The 18,261-nt window shown below is 42.4% G+C and overlaps 2 protein-coding genes across 2 annotated transcripts; both read right to left on the reverse strand.

Annotated features, from left to right (window-relative positions):
- Nucleotides 1-40: 40 nt before the first annotated feature.
- Nucleotides 41-6,695, reverse strand: LOC139396974 (glucose-induced degradation protein 4 homolog; the record flags this gene model as incomplete). The annotated part of the gene is given in 6 exon segments (XM_071143920.1): nucleotides 41-2,787; nucleotides 3,133-3,263; nucleotides 3,400-3,501; nucleotides 3,675-3,782; nucleotides 5,699-5,758; nucleotides 6,383-6,695. Coding segments are annotated over 6 exon segments (690 nt in total). The 5' UTR covers nucleotides 6,608-6,695.
- Nucleotides 6,696-7,177: 482 nt separating this feature from the next.
- LOC139396973 (dynein regulatory complex subunit 3-like) lies at nucleotides 7,178-17,982 on the reverse strand. The gene is made up of 12 exons (XM_071143919.1): nucleotides 17,795-17,982; nucleotides 17,520-17,636; nucleotides 17,152-17,318; nucleotides 16,823-16,969; nucleotides 16,073-16,192; nucleotides 15,701-15,813; nucleotides 15,290-15,464; nucleotides 13,877-14,008; nucleotides 10,751-10,821; nucleotides 10,360-10,483; nucleotides 7,702-7,833; nucleotides 7,178-7,497 (listed from the first exon to the last, which is right to left on the reverse strand). The coding sequence occupies exons 1-12, from the start codon at nucleotides 17,952-17,954 to the stop codon at nucleotides 7,390-7,392; spliced, it is 1,566 nt and encodes a 521-aa protein (XP_071000020.1). The 5' UTR covers nucleotides 17,955-17,982; the 3' UTR covers nucleotides 7,178-7,389.
- Nucleotides 17,983-18,261: the final 279 nt, after the last annotated feature.

An 18,261-nucleotide genomic window follows, 5' to 3' on the forward strand; every position in this document is an offset into this window, starting at 1 on the left:
ACAGACAGCAAACCAAGTCAGTTCATAGTACAGTCCAGACAGCAAACCAAGTCAGTTCATAGTGCAGTCCAGACAGCAAACCAAGTCAGTTCATAGTGCAGTCCAGACAGCAAACCAAGTCAGTTCATAGTGCAGTCCAGACAGCAAACCAAGTCAGTTCGTAATGCAGTCCAGACAGCAAACCAAGTCAGTTCATAGTGCAGTCCAGACAGCAAACCAAGTCAGTTCATAGTGCAGTCCAGACAGCAACTCCTAACACATTACATTTTCAAATCAGATGTCATTTGTGAAAAGAAACAACTTCCGCAGAGCAATGTCTTGAAAGGATACTTATTATCAAATGTCTTTGGAGGACATTCTTAAATAGCATATTTCTATAAAATCTTATTAATTTGCCATTCTTTATGTCCAAACCAGCTTTTTAGTGTAGTAATGTTATTTATGCTGGCTCGAGCAACATTAAACTGACCAATGAGGTAGGCTAAGTAGTTTTACTTCCTGGTTGACACCGGTCATGTGATGTCACCTAATTCAGGGTCATATTCATTAGGGCACACCATAGTGAAATGTTATAAAACATTAACAGAAATTGAAAACAAGTCCAGGTAGTCCCTTCACGTTTCAGTCTTTATCTCCCATTTGGTGTCTAATGAACATGACCCAGGACACTCACTGGCGTTCAAAGGTCTTTTGAGGGCTGATGTGGCATTTCTCTCCAACTGAAATCACACAAACATGCTTTAACAATTCAGTCATGACTCAACTCCAACGTTGTTATAAAACAGGGCTCTGTACAAACTTATTACAGTTAAGGCATAAGGTGTTTCAAAAGCTTTTGACTAGAGATGTTCTTGTCAGTTTATTTTATACTCTTAAGAAAACATCTCTTCACATGTCATCAAGGTTTTGTAACAACGCCACTATTTCTCATTCTGTGAATGGAAAAGACGTCAGAATGATACAGGAGAGAGACACACCGGTTGTGCGTTGGTATAATTAGGGGCAAAGTGAAGAACGCAGAGGAGACAGCTCAGTTAGCTGCCTGCCACATTCAATACATCAGAAACGTAGAAATAAAATGAACAGAATGGGTCGACCTCGTTAAAAATCATTGACTGTCAGCAATACTGTACATGTGTTGAGTCAGATCCAAACGCAGCATACTGCACAGTACCAACACAAAATCCATATCTTGTTTGGTCATCAACGTCTTACGAAATACTTACATGTGCCCATTCTAATCATTGTATTTCTATACCTCATCTTTTCCTCCTCCAGCCAAAACTCCATACTAGCTCACTCTCTCATCTGTCCCATGGCATTTAGTCCACTGCACACACTTTGATTTGTAGCGCTCTAGCATTAGCGTCACCACGCAGACAACTCATTGGCTGCGTTTAGACAGGCAGACAAATTCTGATATTTTTCACTAAATTTGTCTTTTGACCAGATCAGCTCTGAAAAAGATCTGATTGGTCCAAATAGCAATTAGTGAGAAACAGGCAGGCCAATTCTGATCTGTCTAAATGCAGCCCAAGCTCAATCTGCACTACACACTCTCTTCCACCAGTACTTCAGAGCCACCGCACATAAATCAAGACACCAGAGCAGTACCCTCAAATAGCTGTGTCAAAGCAGTTTAAAAGCCTGGTGAATAAAAACTCTTTATTATATATATATCTATACACATGTAAATTAACAACAATATTCATTTTCAATAAATACTCTGGTGGCCGTGTGATCACTCACGTACATCATCATAATACTTTTTAAAAGTCCTTTCTGAAAATAAAATGGAAAGTAGGTAAGCGCCGGATAAGACATGTTTTTGTAAATTGCATAGAAAAATGAGTGAAGCGTAAATCACTTCATCAGTTCACTTGGTTGAGGCAGGGAACGGTAGGAGAGGCTTTTCAAAAAGCAGCAGTAACAGCAGCCTGGAAATATGCCCGCCAATATGAACTAGGGCATGGGGACTCCCTCTATAGGTCAGATGATGTCGACTCCACCATCTCAGAGAGAGGACAGATTTAAAGTAGCCATCGGTGTGGTATTATGTGTTTCAGTAGCCCACAACACACATCTGATTATGCCCTGCCTTCAAATATCAACCTTCACCAAGACGTCATCCGACCAAGCCGTCAGATCTTGCATCATGGCAGATCATTGACCATCGATCTTCTGTTGAGCACACCCTTGATGATGTCACACCTCAAGACCTTATGGAGATCCATCTTTTCAGGATTGCTTGCCCACTCTGTAGCTCGGTCAATCTCAATCAAGCATCAATTCATTGAGACAAATTAAAATGCAATATCAAACTTTGTACTTAAATCTTAGACTGCTGCACCCCCCACCCATTTTCAGCGGGGCTGGGGGGGATTCCCAACTGAAAAGTGGAAAGCGTTTTCAACATGGTGGAAAGAGGAAAAGTAGCTTCAAAAACAGGAAGCTGAATGGAGAAAGAGTGGGGAAGAGAAAACAACCAAAGAAAAAGTGCTGTTGATCCCAGCTGATGCAAAGTCGAGAAAGGCAGGCTGGGAAAAACTGTCGGTCGGTGGCCTTGTTCTTTGTCTATCCCTCCCTCCTTCCACTTTTCTCTCCCTTTCGCCAGGGAATACTGATAGGTACATCCTTGGCATGATTGGTCAGTTCATCTCCCCCTCCATGAGCATGTCTCTAGGGCAGTGCCTATCAAAGTCCCCTCTGCCAGCGGGCGGGTATCACCGGAACTCGTAGATGGGCATACTGTGTTCCTGGACATGGGTGAGGTTTAACGACTGGTACCTGAAAGAGAACAAGGGGACCAAGAATGAGCAGCTAGCCAGTAGCCACATCCCTGTATGTTCACATCAGATCAGCACACAAAACAACTGGTACAGAACCTAACTATCTACTAAAGATGTATTAACATGACCTAGTATGCTTAGTACTAGCAACTATCAAAATATGTACTCAATCTGAATATCCCAAAGAGCCAAACTGTACAGTGCATCTATCAGATTTGAACAAGCCATCTAAAATATTGACACTCCACAGTGTGTTTGCATCCCAAATAGCATCCTATTCTCTATATAGTGCACTACTTTGACCAGGGCCCATAGGGTACCATTTGGGACCCAAACTATGTACCATTCAGAGCTTCTGTGGTAGTAGTAGCCTTCAATGGTGGCTGTGGACTTCTGGAAGCAGATATAGTAGAAACCAGCGAAGGACGCCCCACTGATGTCTTTAATGGTGTGGTCCGGGACCAGGAACTGCTCCTGTAAGGAGCGAACAAGAAACAAAACAGTCACTAGATGGACATGTTAGAAAGGACAAGAGACAGAGGAAGCATTCAAGTACATACAGGGAGAGAGAAAGAGAGATCAATGGAACGTCAGGTGATATTGGACTCACCTTCCACCTCATAAAGACAAAGTCACTGTTCTTCAGCTCTTCGTAATCAAAGTCGTCCAAGTTGAAGCTCTTTGCATACTGATAAAAAGCCTGAAACTTACCCTGGAAAGAAACAAAACAAATGTTGTTTTAGTTGTACTTTTTCTCAAAGACAATTAAATACTGAAATACAAATGCTGCATCCAATAAGTGTTTGTTAAAAAGAAGAAAACACCAAATGACTACGCTTTAATGAGAATATGAACTGAATGACATCGAGAGCTTCAAATAAATACCCAGTGCTTGCGGTCCACATCTTCGTCGGCGTCCCACTTCCTGGTTAAAAAGGGCCTCTTTCTACTGATGATCTCTCCTGCGAAGAACGTTGTAAGAGTAGGATACTCCTGCGAGGATCAGAAACAGAACGTGGTGAGAGTGGGATACTCCTGCGAGGATCAGAAACAGAACGTGGTGAGAGTGGGATACTCCTGCGAGGATCAGAAACAGAGCGTGGTGAGAGTGGGATACTCCTGCGAGGATCAGAAACAGAGCGTGGTGAGAGTGGGATACTCCTGCGAGGATCACAAACAGAGCGTGGTGAGAGTGGGATACTCCTGCGAGGATCAGAAACAAAACGTGGTGAGAGTGGGATACTCCTGCGAGGATCAGAAACAGAGCGTGGTGAGAGTGGGATACTCCTGCGAGGATCAGAAACAGAGCGTGGTGAGAGTGGGATACTCCTGCGAGGATCAGAAACAGAGCGTGGTGAGAGTGGGATACTCCTGCGAGGATCAGAAACAGAGCGTGGTGAGAGTGGGATACTCCTGTGAGGATCAGAAACAGAGCGTGGTGAGAGTGGGATACTCCTGCAAGGATCAGAAACACAGACTAAGAGCTGGGTTCATTAGTGAACACCGTAGCTAATCTTTTTGTTTATTGGACAAGTTCAGGTAAGTCCCTTGCCGTTTGATTTGGTTCCTAGAGAATTAGAGACTACGACCATGTTTCCTTCTCCGTAAGGACTTTCACTAACAAAAGAGTGTTTTAGTTATACACGGCACTCACTTTATGTTTTAAATGTAACTAGGCAAGTCAGTTAAGGACAAATTCTTATTTACAATGACGGCCTATCCCGGCCAAACCCTAACGATGCTGGGGAAATTGTGTGCCGCACTATGGGACTCCCAATCACAGCCGGTTGTGAAACAGCCGTTCTTACAGTCACACACAACAGTTGTCCAACAAAGTAGGTAAATATGACCAATTATGTTCTGGGTATAGACCTGAATACATGGATCTAGCTGTGCTCCCACTTACCATTACCATAATCTGACTCTACAGTCATGATTACCAAGGTTCCTTTAGGAAGGGTTTCTGGCTGGAACACATGCTGGTGCAGTGACAAATTAAGTGTCACACACAGGAATGCCATCAATAACAAACAGCAATGCCTTTTTAATGCAGGGTCATATTCATTAGGCAACAAACAGAAGAACAGAAAAACTAAAACTGGGAGGGACAACCTCAACGTGTTCTCTTTTTCCGTTGCAAAATTATTTGCTGCGGTGTGTCCGATTGAATACGACCCAACTCACTGTAACACTATGCCAAGGTGCCAGATCAGTGGTAGGTAGCACCTTGTTAAGTAAACAAAGTGCACCATTTCCCTGAGCATTCCCTTTGAGTCAATCACAACTAATTCTCTAGGAAAAGGAGGTGAACGGGGCCAGAGTAGGGATCTGTGTAATTTACAAGGAGAGAGTGGGAAGAGCCCTGATATTTAGTGTTGCCAGTGAGAGAAAGTGCACAGCAATCACATTTTGTACCACACACCCTCTGAATTGTAGACATTGCTGTAGACAGACAATGCAGGCAGAGAGCTGCAGCACACAGGCCTGTTCTTTGACTGTCTGCACCATTTTAGGAGGCAGTCAGTCAGTCAGTCAGGCAGTCAGTCAATACATCCATGTAAGATTAAACATCCAAATACAGTATACAGTGCTCAGACAAGACACTTTTGCAACGTAACAGATAGGCCTTCATACTGGTGTTACAAATTGGTCAATAGCTGGCTCTGGCTTGTTGTTTTAGCATGTTGTCATAATGCATGCCAGTTTCACATTGGTTGGTTGTACCAGTATACATGTCAATTGGGGCTAGTAAGCTGCATTGCACTTGGCTTACACTGACCTCTGCCATGATAAGTTCCCAAAAGGGGCTTATAGACCCATCATGGGTCTATAACATCATCACTCATTGCATGTGAGGGGTAAGGTAGAAAGAAGTACACTGTATCTGACCCAGTTCTGCTCCACTTTACCTCGGTTAGGCCTTTGATCTTCAGGTAACCACACAGATAAGAGTCCTCCATGGTCACATGCTGCAGGAGACAAACAATCGTACAATGAGTGGTATTCAAGTGCAGTGGTCACAATGTCAGTGTGTGTACAACAAGAACCCATCAGGTGGCTTCACAAATGACAACCAGGCTATTAACGAGTTCAGATATTTTCAGCGGTTTTGTCAAATGAATGAGCAGGCCTATTCAATAGTCAGCTGTCTGTGAATCTGGGCAAACACCAATGAAAATGCTGAATGCTAGCCACCTATGTCATTTAGCAACTAGGCCATATGTTAACATACATCATGCATGTTAATGCCAGTATTCATATATTCAAATGTTTGCATAAACAAAATGTTCATCTCACTGCCAGTTAGCTGGCTGTTCTCTCTCGACAACCCTAGGGGGCCCAAGAGGGCTTATTAACATTTACAGTCGATTTGAATGGGCCATCTAGCTAACTACAGATTGCTTGCTGTCAAGCTTGTTAAACTAGTTTGTTTGCTAACTAGCTAGTTCACCTGGTTAGTTTGCTAAATCGGTTGCTTGTCAGTGGTGGTTGGCAGTCAGTAACGTTAGCAGCAGTGACAAGACAACCTTACATGGTCAGCTAGTAAACATGCCATCCATTATACCAAGCTTCTTAAAAGCAAGAGTATTTACCTGCAAAACGACCTCAACATCATACGAGTTTCCTTTGCTCTTCTGATGTCCTCGAAACTGTGAACCGCTGTACAGCAGCGAAGTAGCTACCCCGGGCTGGTGCGTGTTGATCGGCGGAGGAGGGATAAGAGAGGCCGAGGATGTACGGGCCGCACTGCTGCAGCACTCAGCTCGAACAGGCATGATGAGCGCTAATGCGTGCGTATCCCCGACTGCAACAGTCATGAACCACTGACTGAGGAAGCTCTTAATATGGAGAGGGGCTACTGACCAGCAGTATCTAGAAGCCTGCCACTTTACTATACTCCTCCCCGGCCCTAGGATAGCTCACTCTGGACGTGTACTGGCTTTAAGAGAACGTCAACGTGTCTTTAGACAACTCAGAATCACCCTATTTGATTGGCTGGACATGTGCACTCCTCATTTGAACGGAAACGTAATTGGATAGTCTTCGGAAATGCATTCTGGGATATGTAGTTGCACATTTGTACGCTACTTTCCACTAAAAAATAGCCATATGAAGGATCAGCGTTCTTACAGTTTTGTACTAAGGTTGAAAACGTATATATTTGGACCCTACTTTCTATTCGTTCTGAAATGTATTATAGAATACAACGATTATAATCTAAACATAACAACATGTTTAGTTGAATGGTTTTGGTTGGGTGTTGATGGTTATGCATGGTTAGTGTATCTCGCACGCACGCGCACACAAAACACACACAGTAGATGGCAGAGTTGTCCTAGAGAGTTGAAATATGAACCAGTTAGGAATAGACAAACATTTCTGCCTGTTTCTGGACATGAACACAAGGGAAATAACACTGAGGATTCATTAAAATAATGAACTTCATTTTGACACAATTCAATGTTCTTATAATCCAGGTTCATGGAAATAAGTAAGTATGAAAATAAGGGCATTTGCTGTATGCCTGGGGCTTGTCTGTGAGGCTTGAATCTGTGTTAGGATGGTTTCTTCTGCTATATTTCCTTTCCCCTCTTCTTAATCAATGGTGCTCATGTTGCATCTCATCCAGCTGATCCCTAACGTAGTCAATGTAGTTGTGAATCTCTGAGATGCGCTTGCGATTCCGCTTCACCTCTTCATCTTGTACCTGCATGGACAGGCGAATAAGAGACAAAACAACAACAAATGAAAAGGTATTCTTCATGGTGGAAAACTGTAAACTGTCATACTGAGTGTTTGTGGCAATGCCTTGCCTTCCCCATAGAAATACAATGTATGTCATCCTATTTCAACTCATTCCCCATAGAAATACAATCTATGTCATCCTATTTCCATGCATTCCCCTGCCTACCGATTTCATCAGAGCACTCATCCAGTTGTTGCAGCGCGTCATCAGCTCGTCCTCACGGTTGTCGATCTTCAGCAGGTGGGTGTCGTGGGAGGCGCTGACTGCATTGATCACTGTGTCCTTGTCTACAAACAGCTGCATGGGGGGACAGACAGACACGGTGTAACACAGATGAATGATGTAGGCTGAAATTACCCCAAGACACTGATCTTGGGTCAGTTTTTCATTCTCAACGTAATGGGCAAGGTTAGGATTGAGGGAGGGAAAGCTGATCCGAAATCTGTACCTAGGGGAAACTTCACCATGGCACCAGTGGGATCAAAATACTGCTGAGTGCCACTGGGGCAAGTGCTGCTGAGGTGCTACAGATCTTAATTTGACCCTGCTTCTCACAACAAGAAAACAGGAAATATTAATTATGTGGATTATAATGAATATACATTTTTTGTTTTGGTAGACTTTTTTTTTGTTAGGGCAATTACAAACTTTATAATACTTTTTAAACCTTGAATACACTACAATATGCATTTTCTGCTGCGCCGGTATATTGTCTGTGACAACAGACTGATTAAATTAAGATGGCAGATCTGTAGTTTCAATAGCAGTGACAGTGGAAATGTTGTCAGAGAAGTGAGGGTGGAAAAGCAGTAAGAACAGAATACAGTTGGACTGTGTGCAGTGTGTTTAAGTGCAATATGGATGAGCATGTACACATACAATATTAAATCAAATTTTAATTGTCACATGCTTCGTAAATGACAGTGGAATGCTTCCCAACAATGCAGAATACAATATGATGAGTGTGGAAGTGTGTGTGTGGCAAATGTGCGCGTGTGTGGAAGTGTTATGTGCAAGTGAGTGTGTTCAGTGCATTCGGAAAGTATTCAGACCCCTTGACTTTATCCATATTTTGTTATGTTACAGCCTTATTCTGAAATGGATTAAGTAAATAAAAAATCCTCATCAATCTACACGCAATACCCCATAATGACAAAGCAAACATTTAGCAAATGTATAAAAAATAAAACACAGAAATACTGATTTACATAAGTATTCAGACCCTTTAATATGAGACTCAAAATTGACCTCAGGTACATCCTGTTTCCACTGATCATCCTTGAGATGTTTCTTCAACTTGATCGGAGTCCACCTGTGGTAAATTCAATTGATTGGACTTGATTTGGAAAGGCACATACCTGTCTATATAAGGTCCCACAGTTGACAGTGCATGTCACAGCAAAAACCAAGCCATGAGGTCGAAGGACTTGTCCGTAGAGCTCAGAGACAGGATTTTGTCGAGGCACAGATCTGGGGTGCGTACCAAAAAATGTTGGCAGCATTGAAGGTCCCCAAGAACAGAGCGGCCTCCATCATTTTTAAATGGAAGAAATTTGGAACCACCAAGACTCTTCCTAGAGCTGGCCGCCTGGACAAACTGAGCAATCAGGGGAGAAGGGCCTTGGTCAGGGAGGTGACCAAGAACCCGATGGTCACTCTGGCAGAGCTCCAGAGTTCCTCTGTGGAGATGGGAGAAGCTTCCAGAAGGACAACCATCTCTGCAGCACTCCATCAATCAGGCCTTTATGGTAAAGAGGCCAGACGGAAGCCACTCCTCAGTAAAAGGCACACGACAGCCCACATGGAGTTTGCCAAAAGGCACCTAAAAGACTCTCAGACCATGAGAAACAAGAACTCTTTGACCTGAAAGCCAAGCGTCACGTCTGGAGGAAACCTGGCACCATCCCTACAGTGAAACATGATGGTGGCAGCATCATGCTGTGGGGATGTTTTTCAGAGGCAGGGACTGGTAGACTAGTCAGGATCGAGGAAAAGATGAACGGAGCAAAGTATAGAGAGATCCTTGATGAAAACCTGCTCCAGTGCGCTAAGGACCTCAGACTGGGGAGAAGGCTCACCTTCCAACAGGACAACGACCCTAAGTACACAGCCAAGACAACGCAGGAGTGGCTTCGGGACAAGTCTCTGAATGTCCTTGAGTGGCCCAGCCAGAGCCCGGACTTGAACCCGATCAAATATCTCTGGAAAGACCTGAAAATAGCTGTGCAGCAACGCTCCCCATCCAACCTGACAGAGCTTGAGAGGATCTGTCTAAAAACCTGTTTTTGCTTTGTCATTATGGAATATTGTGTGTAGATTGATGAGGGGAAAAAATCATTTAATCAATTTTGGAATAAGGCTGTAACATAACAAAATGTGGAAAGAGCCAAACGGTCTGAATACTTCTGAATACGGTCTGAAAGCGCTGCCTGTGTTGGAGTATCAGTGTAAGTATGTGTGAGTGTGTGGGTAGAGTCCAGTGTGTGTGCATAGAGTCAAAAAGAGTTAGTGCAAAAAGGGTCAATGCAGATAGTCCAGGTAGCTATTTAGTTAACTATTTAGCAGTCTAATGGCTTGGGGGTAGGAGCCCTTTGATCCCAGACTTGGCACTCTGGTACAGTTTGCTGTGCGGTAGCAGAGAGAACAGTCTATGACTTGAGTTGCTAGAGTCTTTGACAATATTTGAAAATGTTTGTGGAGATAAGAGACAGGGTTGAGAGAGGGGTAGGGAAACACTATTTAGACTGCGTCTCAAATAGCCACCTATTTCACACATAGTACACTACTTTTGACCATGGCCTGTAGGATTTTTCTGACACTGACCATTCGGACATCATCTGGCATATCCTCCTCCAGCTCATTCTTGGCCACTCGCTCCAGGGTTGCCACAGCGATTTCTAGTAGCTTCTCGTGATGGTGGTTCTCTAAGTCTCGGCACTGGGCGAAAGTGGGTCTGTGTCAAGGAGACTTTGTCTGACACTGTACACTGTATATCAAGCGTGTCAGAGGAGGAGTGCTGATCCAGGATCAGGTCCTCCCTGTCCATGTCATCTTTTAATTGGAAAACTGATCCTAAATCAGCACTTTAACTCTGAGACGCTTGGTACATACAGACCCTGATTTGAAGAACTGCATCAGTGCACTGCAACACCATTATAATACACATGCAACGTTTAGTTATATTGAAATAAATACCTAAGGTAGAAAAGGATATATTCCTTGAACAACTTCAATGAATCCGGCAACCATGTCTGAAATGTTCCTCTCAAAATCTTTGATTATGTCCTATAGAAAAAAAAGGAGAATAGTTATTGACATATGAATAACGTATCTCAAATTGAAATGTGTGTTTTGATATCAAATGGAAAATACAAATTTATTAATTAACCACTCCAAACATTCTTCTATAAATGAGAGTTTCCATATGAACTCTTGCACGTGTACTATAATATACATCAACCGTGCACACACACACACACACACACCACACACACACACACACACACACACACACACACACACACACTTTGTTGCTTTTATGAATTTTGTCTTGCTGCTTTTTGTTTTATGTTGCTCTGTCTGTATGCTACGTCTTGCTTGTCCTATGTTGCTCTGTCTGTATGCTATGTCTTGCTTGTTCTATGTTGCTATTGTCTATATTGTAAATGTTTTTAATAACCTGCCCAGGGACTGCGGTTGAAAATTAGCCGGCTGGCTAAAACCGGCACTTTTACTGAAACGTTGATTAATGTGCACTTTCCCTGTAAAAATAAAAAATAAACTCAAACTCAAACACACACACACACACACACACACACACAACATAATTGAGGATGCAGTGCATGCGCTTTCTCATCCTTTTTTAAATGTATTTTATTTTGAAATTGCATTGTTGGTTAGAGCCTGTAAGTAAGCATTGACAAATAACGTGACAAATACACTTTGATTTGATTAACAACAACTCCATTCAGAATATTAAGTAGCAGTCTACCTGTTGGCTCTTGGTCGTTGTAGCCTATCCTTCTCCTTTAACTTTTAATTCTGTCATTTTAATTCCATCTTCCAATGATTACATATCTCCTAACTTTTGCCACACACAGAGCCTATATGACTGTAGCCTATTGACACTTTGATGACTAATGATTGGTCAACAACTACTACTGCAGCAGTCACGTTCGGCTCTGTACGGGTCCTTCTAGACAAGTCAGTTAAAATGACACAGACCCAAGGCCTCCCGAGTGGTACAGCTCTCTAAGGCACTGCTTCGCAGTGCTTGAGGCTTCATTACAGACCCGGGTTTGATCCCAGGCTGTGTCACAGCCAGCCATGACCGGGAGCGTGGTCTGGGTTAGGGGAGGTTTGGCCGGCCTGGATTTCCTTGTCTAATCACCGTATAGCAACTCCTTGTGGCGGCCGGGCAACTTTGGTCGCCAGCTGGACAGTGTTTCCTCCGACACATTGGTGTGGTTGGCTTCCGGGTTAAGAAGTGTGTCAAGAAGCAGTGTGGCTTGACAGGGTCGTGTTTTGGAGGACGCATAGCTCTCAACCTTTGTCTCTCCCGAGTCTGTAGGGGAGTTGCAGCGATAGGACAAGACTGTAAACACCAATTGGATTTCACGAAATTGGGAAGTAAAAGTTTAATTAAAAAAAAAGGACAAAAAAGGACACATACCAGAGACCCGAGAATTTCATATGAGATCCGACCCAGACCCATGACATTATTTAGAATTCTGGATCTGCCCCTAATCGGGTCCCAGATCGGGTATCTTGGATTGGTACAGGTGGATCCGTAAAAACCTCTACTCCTAACCTCTTAGAAGTTATTCAGTTCAGATTTAAGGGCGGCCAAGAGTGTAGATCTTAACTCTGGGATATGTTGGACGGTAGCGTCCCACCTCGCCAACAGCCAGTGAAAGTGCAGGGCGCCAAATTCAAAACAACAAAAATCTCATAATTAAAATTCCTCAAGCATACAAGTATTTTACACAATTTTAAAGATACAATTCGCGTTAATCCAGCCACAGTGTCTGATTTCAAAAAGGCTTTACAGCGAAAGCACCACAAACGATTATGTTAGGTCACCACCAAGTCACAGAAAAACACAGCCATTTTTCCAGCCAAAGAGGAGTCACAAAAAGCACAGATATAGATAAAATGAATCACTAACCTTTGATGATCTTCATCAGATGACACTCATAGGACTTCATGTTACACAATACATGTATGTTTTGTTCGCTAAAGTGCATATTTATATCAAAAAATCTCATTTTACATTGGCGCGTTACGTTCAGTAGTTCTAAAACATGCTGTGATTTTGCAGAGAGCCACATCAATTTACAGAAATACTCATCATAAATGTTGATGAAAATACAAGTGTTATACATGGAATTAGAGATATACTTCTCCTTAATGCAACCGCTGTGTCAGATTTCAACAAAAACTTTACGGAAAAAGCAAACCATGCAAAAATCTGAGTACAGCGTTCAAACAACAAAGCAGCCAAAAAGATATCCGCCATATTGTGTAGTCAACATTAGTCAGAAATAGCATTATAAATATTCACTTACCTTTAATGATCTTCATCAGAATGCACTCCCAGGAATCACATTTCCACAATAAATGTTTGATTTGTTTGATAAAGTTCATAATTTATGTCCAAATAGCTTCTCTTGTTAGGGCGTTTGGTAAACAAATCCAAACGCGCGTTCAGGTCCAGCCGAACGTCGGACGAAAAGTTCAAAAAGTTATATTACAGGTCGTAGAAACATGTCAAACTAAGTATAGAATCAATCTTTAGGATGTTTTTATCATAAATCTTCAATAATGTTCCACCCGGAGAATTCCTATGTCTGTAGAAAAGCAATGGAACGAGAGCTAACTCTCTCATGACCTCGTGTCACGAGCCTGTAGCACTCAGCCAGACACCTGGCTCAATCCCCTCTCATTCTCTCCCCCTTCATAGTAGAAGCCTTAAACAAAGTTTTAAAGACTGTTGACATATAGTGGACGCCTTAGGAAGTACAATATGACCCCATTTACACTATATATTGGAATGGCAAAGAGTTGAAAAACTACAAACCTCAGATTTCCCACTTCCTGGTTAGATTTTTCTCAAGTTTTCGGCTGCCATATGAGTTCTGTTATACTCAAAGACATCATTCAAACAGTTTTAGAAACTTCAGAATGTTTTCTATCCAATACTACTAATACTATGCATTTATTAGCATCTGGGACTGAGTAGCATGCAGTTTACTCTGGGCACCTTATTCATTCAAGCTACTCAATACTGCCCCCCTGTCACCAAGAAGTTTTAACAACACACAGACAGACACACACACACCTCCAGCTGGTCGACGAGCTGCAGCTCCTGGGTCATGAGGCTGTCACAGAGCTGGTTGATCTCCTCGCTGCAGTGGTTCAGCTGGGCCTCCAGGAGACGTGCGTCTGTGGCCTGCTGTATCTCAGACATCACCTGGGTGTGTGGCCACGTGGAGATACACAACATTTATGTGTGATTTGCATGATTATTTTGTGATTTGTAAGATTCATGTACAGTGGATTTGAAACGATAAGAATCGCACCGTTTTTGTTAAACTGTTGCTATCAGGTTTTTTTTCAGCAGTTTGTTAAATCATTATCCAGAGCCATATATTTCCGTAATATTTTTGATTATTGTTCTTATTCTAGACATTCAGTTACAGAGCATTATTTAAATATTCCCCATGTAATATTAATGGGGCGCTAACATAGCTGCCATAGAATGTGAAAGTTTAATGTAAATACATCACAATGCTCCTTCTAGACATTATATTCCACATGTTATTTTAATGCAGCACCACCATGGCTGCCATAGAATGTTGTAGTGTCATGCAAATGCACATCATGCAGAAAACCTCAATTGCCAAACTCTCTAAAGAACATGGCTCTTACGTTATCTATGTGTGGCCAAGAAGATATTCAGTGCATATAAATACATTAAATACGTAATATTTGTTCCAAAATAATTCAAATGAAATGTATTTTGACACTTATATCCCTCCATAGAGATGGGGCCGATAGGAGTCAGTTGAATTCTATGGGCCATATTCATATTTAGCCTCTGTTGAAGACCATTGTCCAGCCCAAGAACTACATGTACTTTTGTATTGTTTTTTAGCATCTTTGAGATGATCTGTATAATGAAAAGCGCAAAATAAATTAAATATATTATTATTATTATAAAGCATCTCAGAGTAGGAGTGCTAATTTAGGATTTTTAAAAAACTTTTACATATTGATAAAGGTTGCATGGGCAGGGAAGAACTGTAATTAAAGCATTTTCCAATTAGACTTGCCAATTGTGTGGCCAACATTTTCCAATTAGACTTGCCAATTGTGTGGCCAACATTTTCCAATTAGACTTGCCAATTGGTCTACTAATTAAGATTTGTAATCTGCCAGTCTGCGCTGAACTGATGCTCTCAAACGGGACCATTTCACTGTCAGTGCAAGTGAAAGCCGGTTTTGACTAGATGGAATGCCGCTAATATCAGAAGTTACTCTTCGTAGCATGTTAGGAGAACCCACGCAGCAGGTTAGGAGAATCAATGTAGCAGGTTAGGATAATTAGGTTAAGGTTAGGAAAAGCATTAGTGTTAGCAAAAATGCTAAAATTCTCCCCAACGCTACTCGGATATGCAGGTTTTGACATCACTTTGACATTAGCGGCATCCTTTCTTGACATGACCTTAAAAGCTACAGTCCCATGACGCACCTGTCTCCTGGCTTTCTCAAAGTCTGCAGCGATCTGTGCTGCTCTCTGCTGGTTGTCGTCCACGGCTTCTCTGGAACAGTCAAAGAAGGACTTGACCTCGTCTTCCCTCCGGCCGCGCTGTGCCAAGCCAATCTCAAACACCTGCACACACAGCGCCACCAGGTGGCTCTTGTATGTAGGAACAGAGTCAAGGAAGGAGCCTTCGATGCAATAGTAGAATAATCGACTTGTGTTATTTTCCAGTTTTTTTCTCTCCTTGAAATCCCTATCTTACAACAAGATATATCATTCTACTATTATTTCACCTGCCTCTGCTTTTAGCCATCCATCAAATCAAGGGCCAGTTGTCAAAGGGAGAAGGCATGCTCCAAATAGACTGACACTGAGAGAACAGAGTATGGAGAAGGATATGTCCCTAGTAGTACAGACACTCCGGGGAGGTAGGCCAGCTTGGCTGCCTCTGCATCATCTGCGTACATGCTGTCAAACAGATATGGGCCATTCAAGAGCTCCACAAAGGCATCCTGTAAGTAGGGAAGACACACACACACACACACACACACACACACACACACACACACACACACACACACACACACACACACACACACACACACACACACACACACACACACACACACACACACACACACACACACACACACACACACACACACACACACACAACAGTAGATGGCAGAGTTACCCAATGATTTCAAGCTCAATGCACACATGGATGTAGAATGTATGCTTTGCTCTGAATGTAGGTTTTTCGTAGGGTACCCTGTGCAACTGCAGCTCGTCCTCTTGCTCTTGCCTAGCATCCATCGCCCTTCTCTCCTGGGCCTCATTGTGGCGCATCTCCTCAATGGCATACTGGTATTTTCCAAACGCCTGCTCTCGCTACATAAGGAAATACTTAATGTTCAATGCCTGCCTAAATGGTTGGTAGAGTAAAAAGCAAGGTAAGGTAAGGCAAGGTATTCATGTATTAATACAAACTAATGGTATATCCAGTGCAGTGCTTGAAGAAAAATGTATAAACTAGACCTTTGGAACTGTTCTTTAAATCTGTGGTTACAATATGGATGGGATGTGTAAAGGTTTGTCAGTTCAGCAGTTTTGCAATTCTGCTTTTAGTATGGTGCTTATTCAGCTGTCTGATTCCCAGGGGAAACGTTTGTAATCCATGACTAACCGTTTTGTAATGCTCTCGTTTACATCAATGCTTTAATTCATCAGGACAGGAATGTCCCTGAGCCTAGGCATAAATCTCTTATTTTGTAAGACTTGTGTTTTGTAAGACTTATGGTATGTTGGTGTGGATACAAGCACATATATATACTGTACAACCTTGTCAGCCCATTGGTGCTCCTGTGCCTGTCGCTCTAACGCCAGGGATGTGTTTCTTATAGGTACAGATCTAGGATCAGCTTCCCCTCCCCGATCCTAACCTTAACCATTAGTGGGGGGATTACAAGACTGACCCAATATAAGTGTCAAGGGGCAATTTCACCCTGTTCCGTCACTCACTGTTTGTTCATCCAGTAGCCTGAAGTCCAAGTAAACCAACTCTGGAAGGTAGGCAGCAACAAAGATCTTGTAGCGGTCCTCTTTGCAGATGGGGTTTCCAGCTAGGTTGAGAGTGCGCAGGTTCTTGAACTTTCTGAGGTAGATCACCTGGGAATCAGAGGATATGGTTGATTGCAATTCCTACAGTGTCCAGCAAACATGCAATACCAGCCCATACCATGAAAATAACATATTTTGTCACAAATATTCTACAGTATACAATTTGAGAGTTTACATTCATAATTTTAAACATAAACAATACATGTATGTAGTGTATGAAAGTTACTCACATTTTCCAACTGAGCCAGGAAGTTGTTCCCAATAGAGAGAACGTGTAGGTTTAGGAGTGTGTCCATGTTCTCAATGACAGAGATTCTGTTGTTGTAGAGACTCAAGTCTTCCAGCTTCACCAGAGAATCCAACCCCTCGATCCCCTCAATGTTATTGAAGGACAGATCTAGAGGAAAAGAGAAGATAGAGAGAAAGATAATATTGATAGCTAGGCCATAATAGACTTGTAACAGTGAAGGGCTTGTCTTTTAGTGACAAACAATATAGTCATCTTGATCTAGCTATATACAGTTTAACACATACATTACCTGTCTAACATTTACTGTATGTGGAACATATTCAGGGTCTATGAGAGACGGTTTCTTACCCAGCCATTTTAGATTAGTGAGGCGCCCCAGTCCTTCAATCTTCTCAATGATGTTATTGTCCAGTTGTAGCTTGGTCAGAGACGTGAACTGCCACAGGTGATCAATCTTCAGGATGTCTATGGACAAAAATATAAAAAATACGGACAAAGTAAGGAATAAAAACTATTTCCACTGCAACTATTGCCCTTCTCTCTGTGGACAATGGACATGACATGCCTGCACCAAAAAAGTATGCAAATGAATGAAGAACATCAACATCTGTCAAATGTCTTACTCTTGTAGTCCAGGCGCAATTGGCAGACTTCGTCATACTGCATGCCCTCCTCCTTGGCAATCTGCCCAGCCTGGTCTTGAGGGCCTTGCTCCTCCACTGCCTTCTGCAGTAGCTCCTCGTCCACCAAACTGGGCTCTGCGGTATCATATAGCCTGCTCATCCTGCTAATGTCTCTGGATCCCCTGACTCTCTACCCTGTACTGTTACTGTGGAGAGAAGAGCAACGCAATATCAAATGCTGCATTCAATGCCACTGTCTGGCGGTGGTTGTAGGTTTAACAAATGTTTTTCTGATTGATAAACAGTGAGTCTCAGTGTCATCACAATCCTGCCAGGTACGTAGCTTTGTAGAGTTGAGTGGCTGTTTTGCAATAACAAATAAACACAAACTGTGTATAATGTATTTATGCTAGGTTAACTGGCTAACGTTAGCTACGGTGGCTAGCTATAAATATTGTAAACAAACG

The sequence above is a fragment of the Oncorhynchus clarkii genome, unplaced genomic scaffold, assembly GCF_045791955.1.
Source record: "Oncorhynchus clarkii lewisi isolate Uvic-CL-2024 unplaced genomic scaffold, UVic_Ocla_1.0 unplaced_contig_638_pilon_pilon, whole genome shotgun sequence".
NCBI classification, from domain to species: domain Eukaryota; kingdom Metazoa; phylum Chordata; class Actinopteri; order Salmoniformes; family Salmonidae; genus Oncorhynchus; species Oncorhynchus clarkii.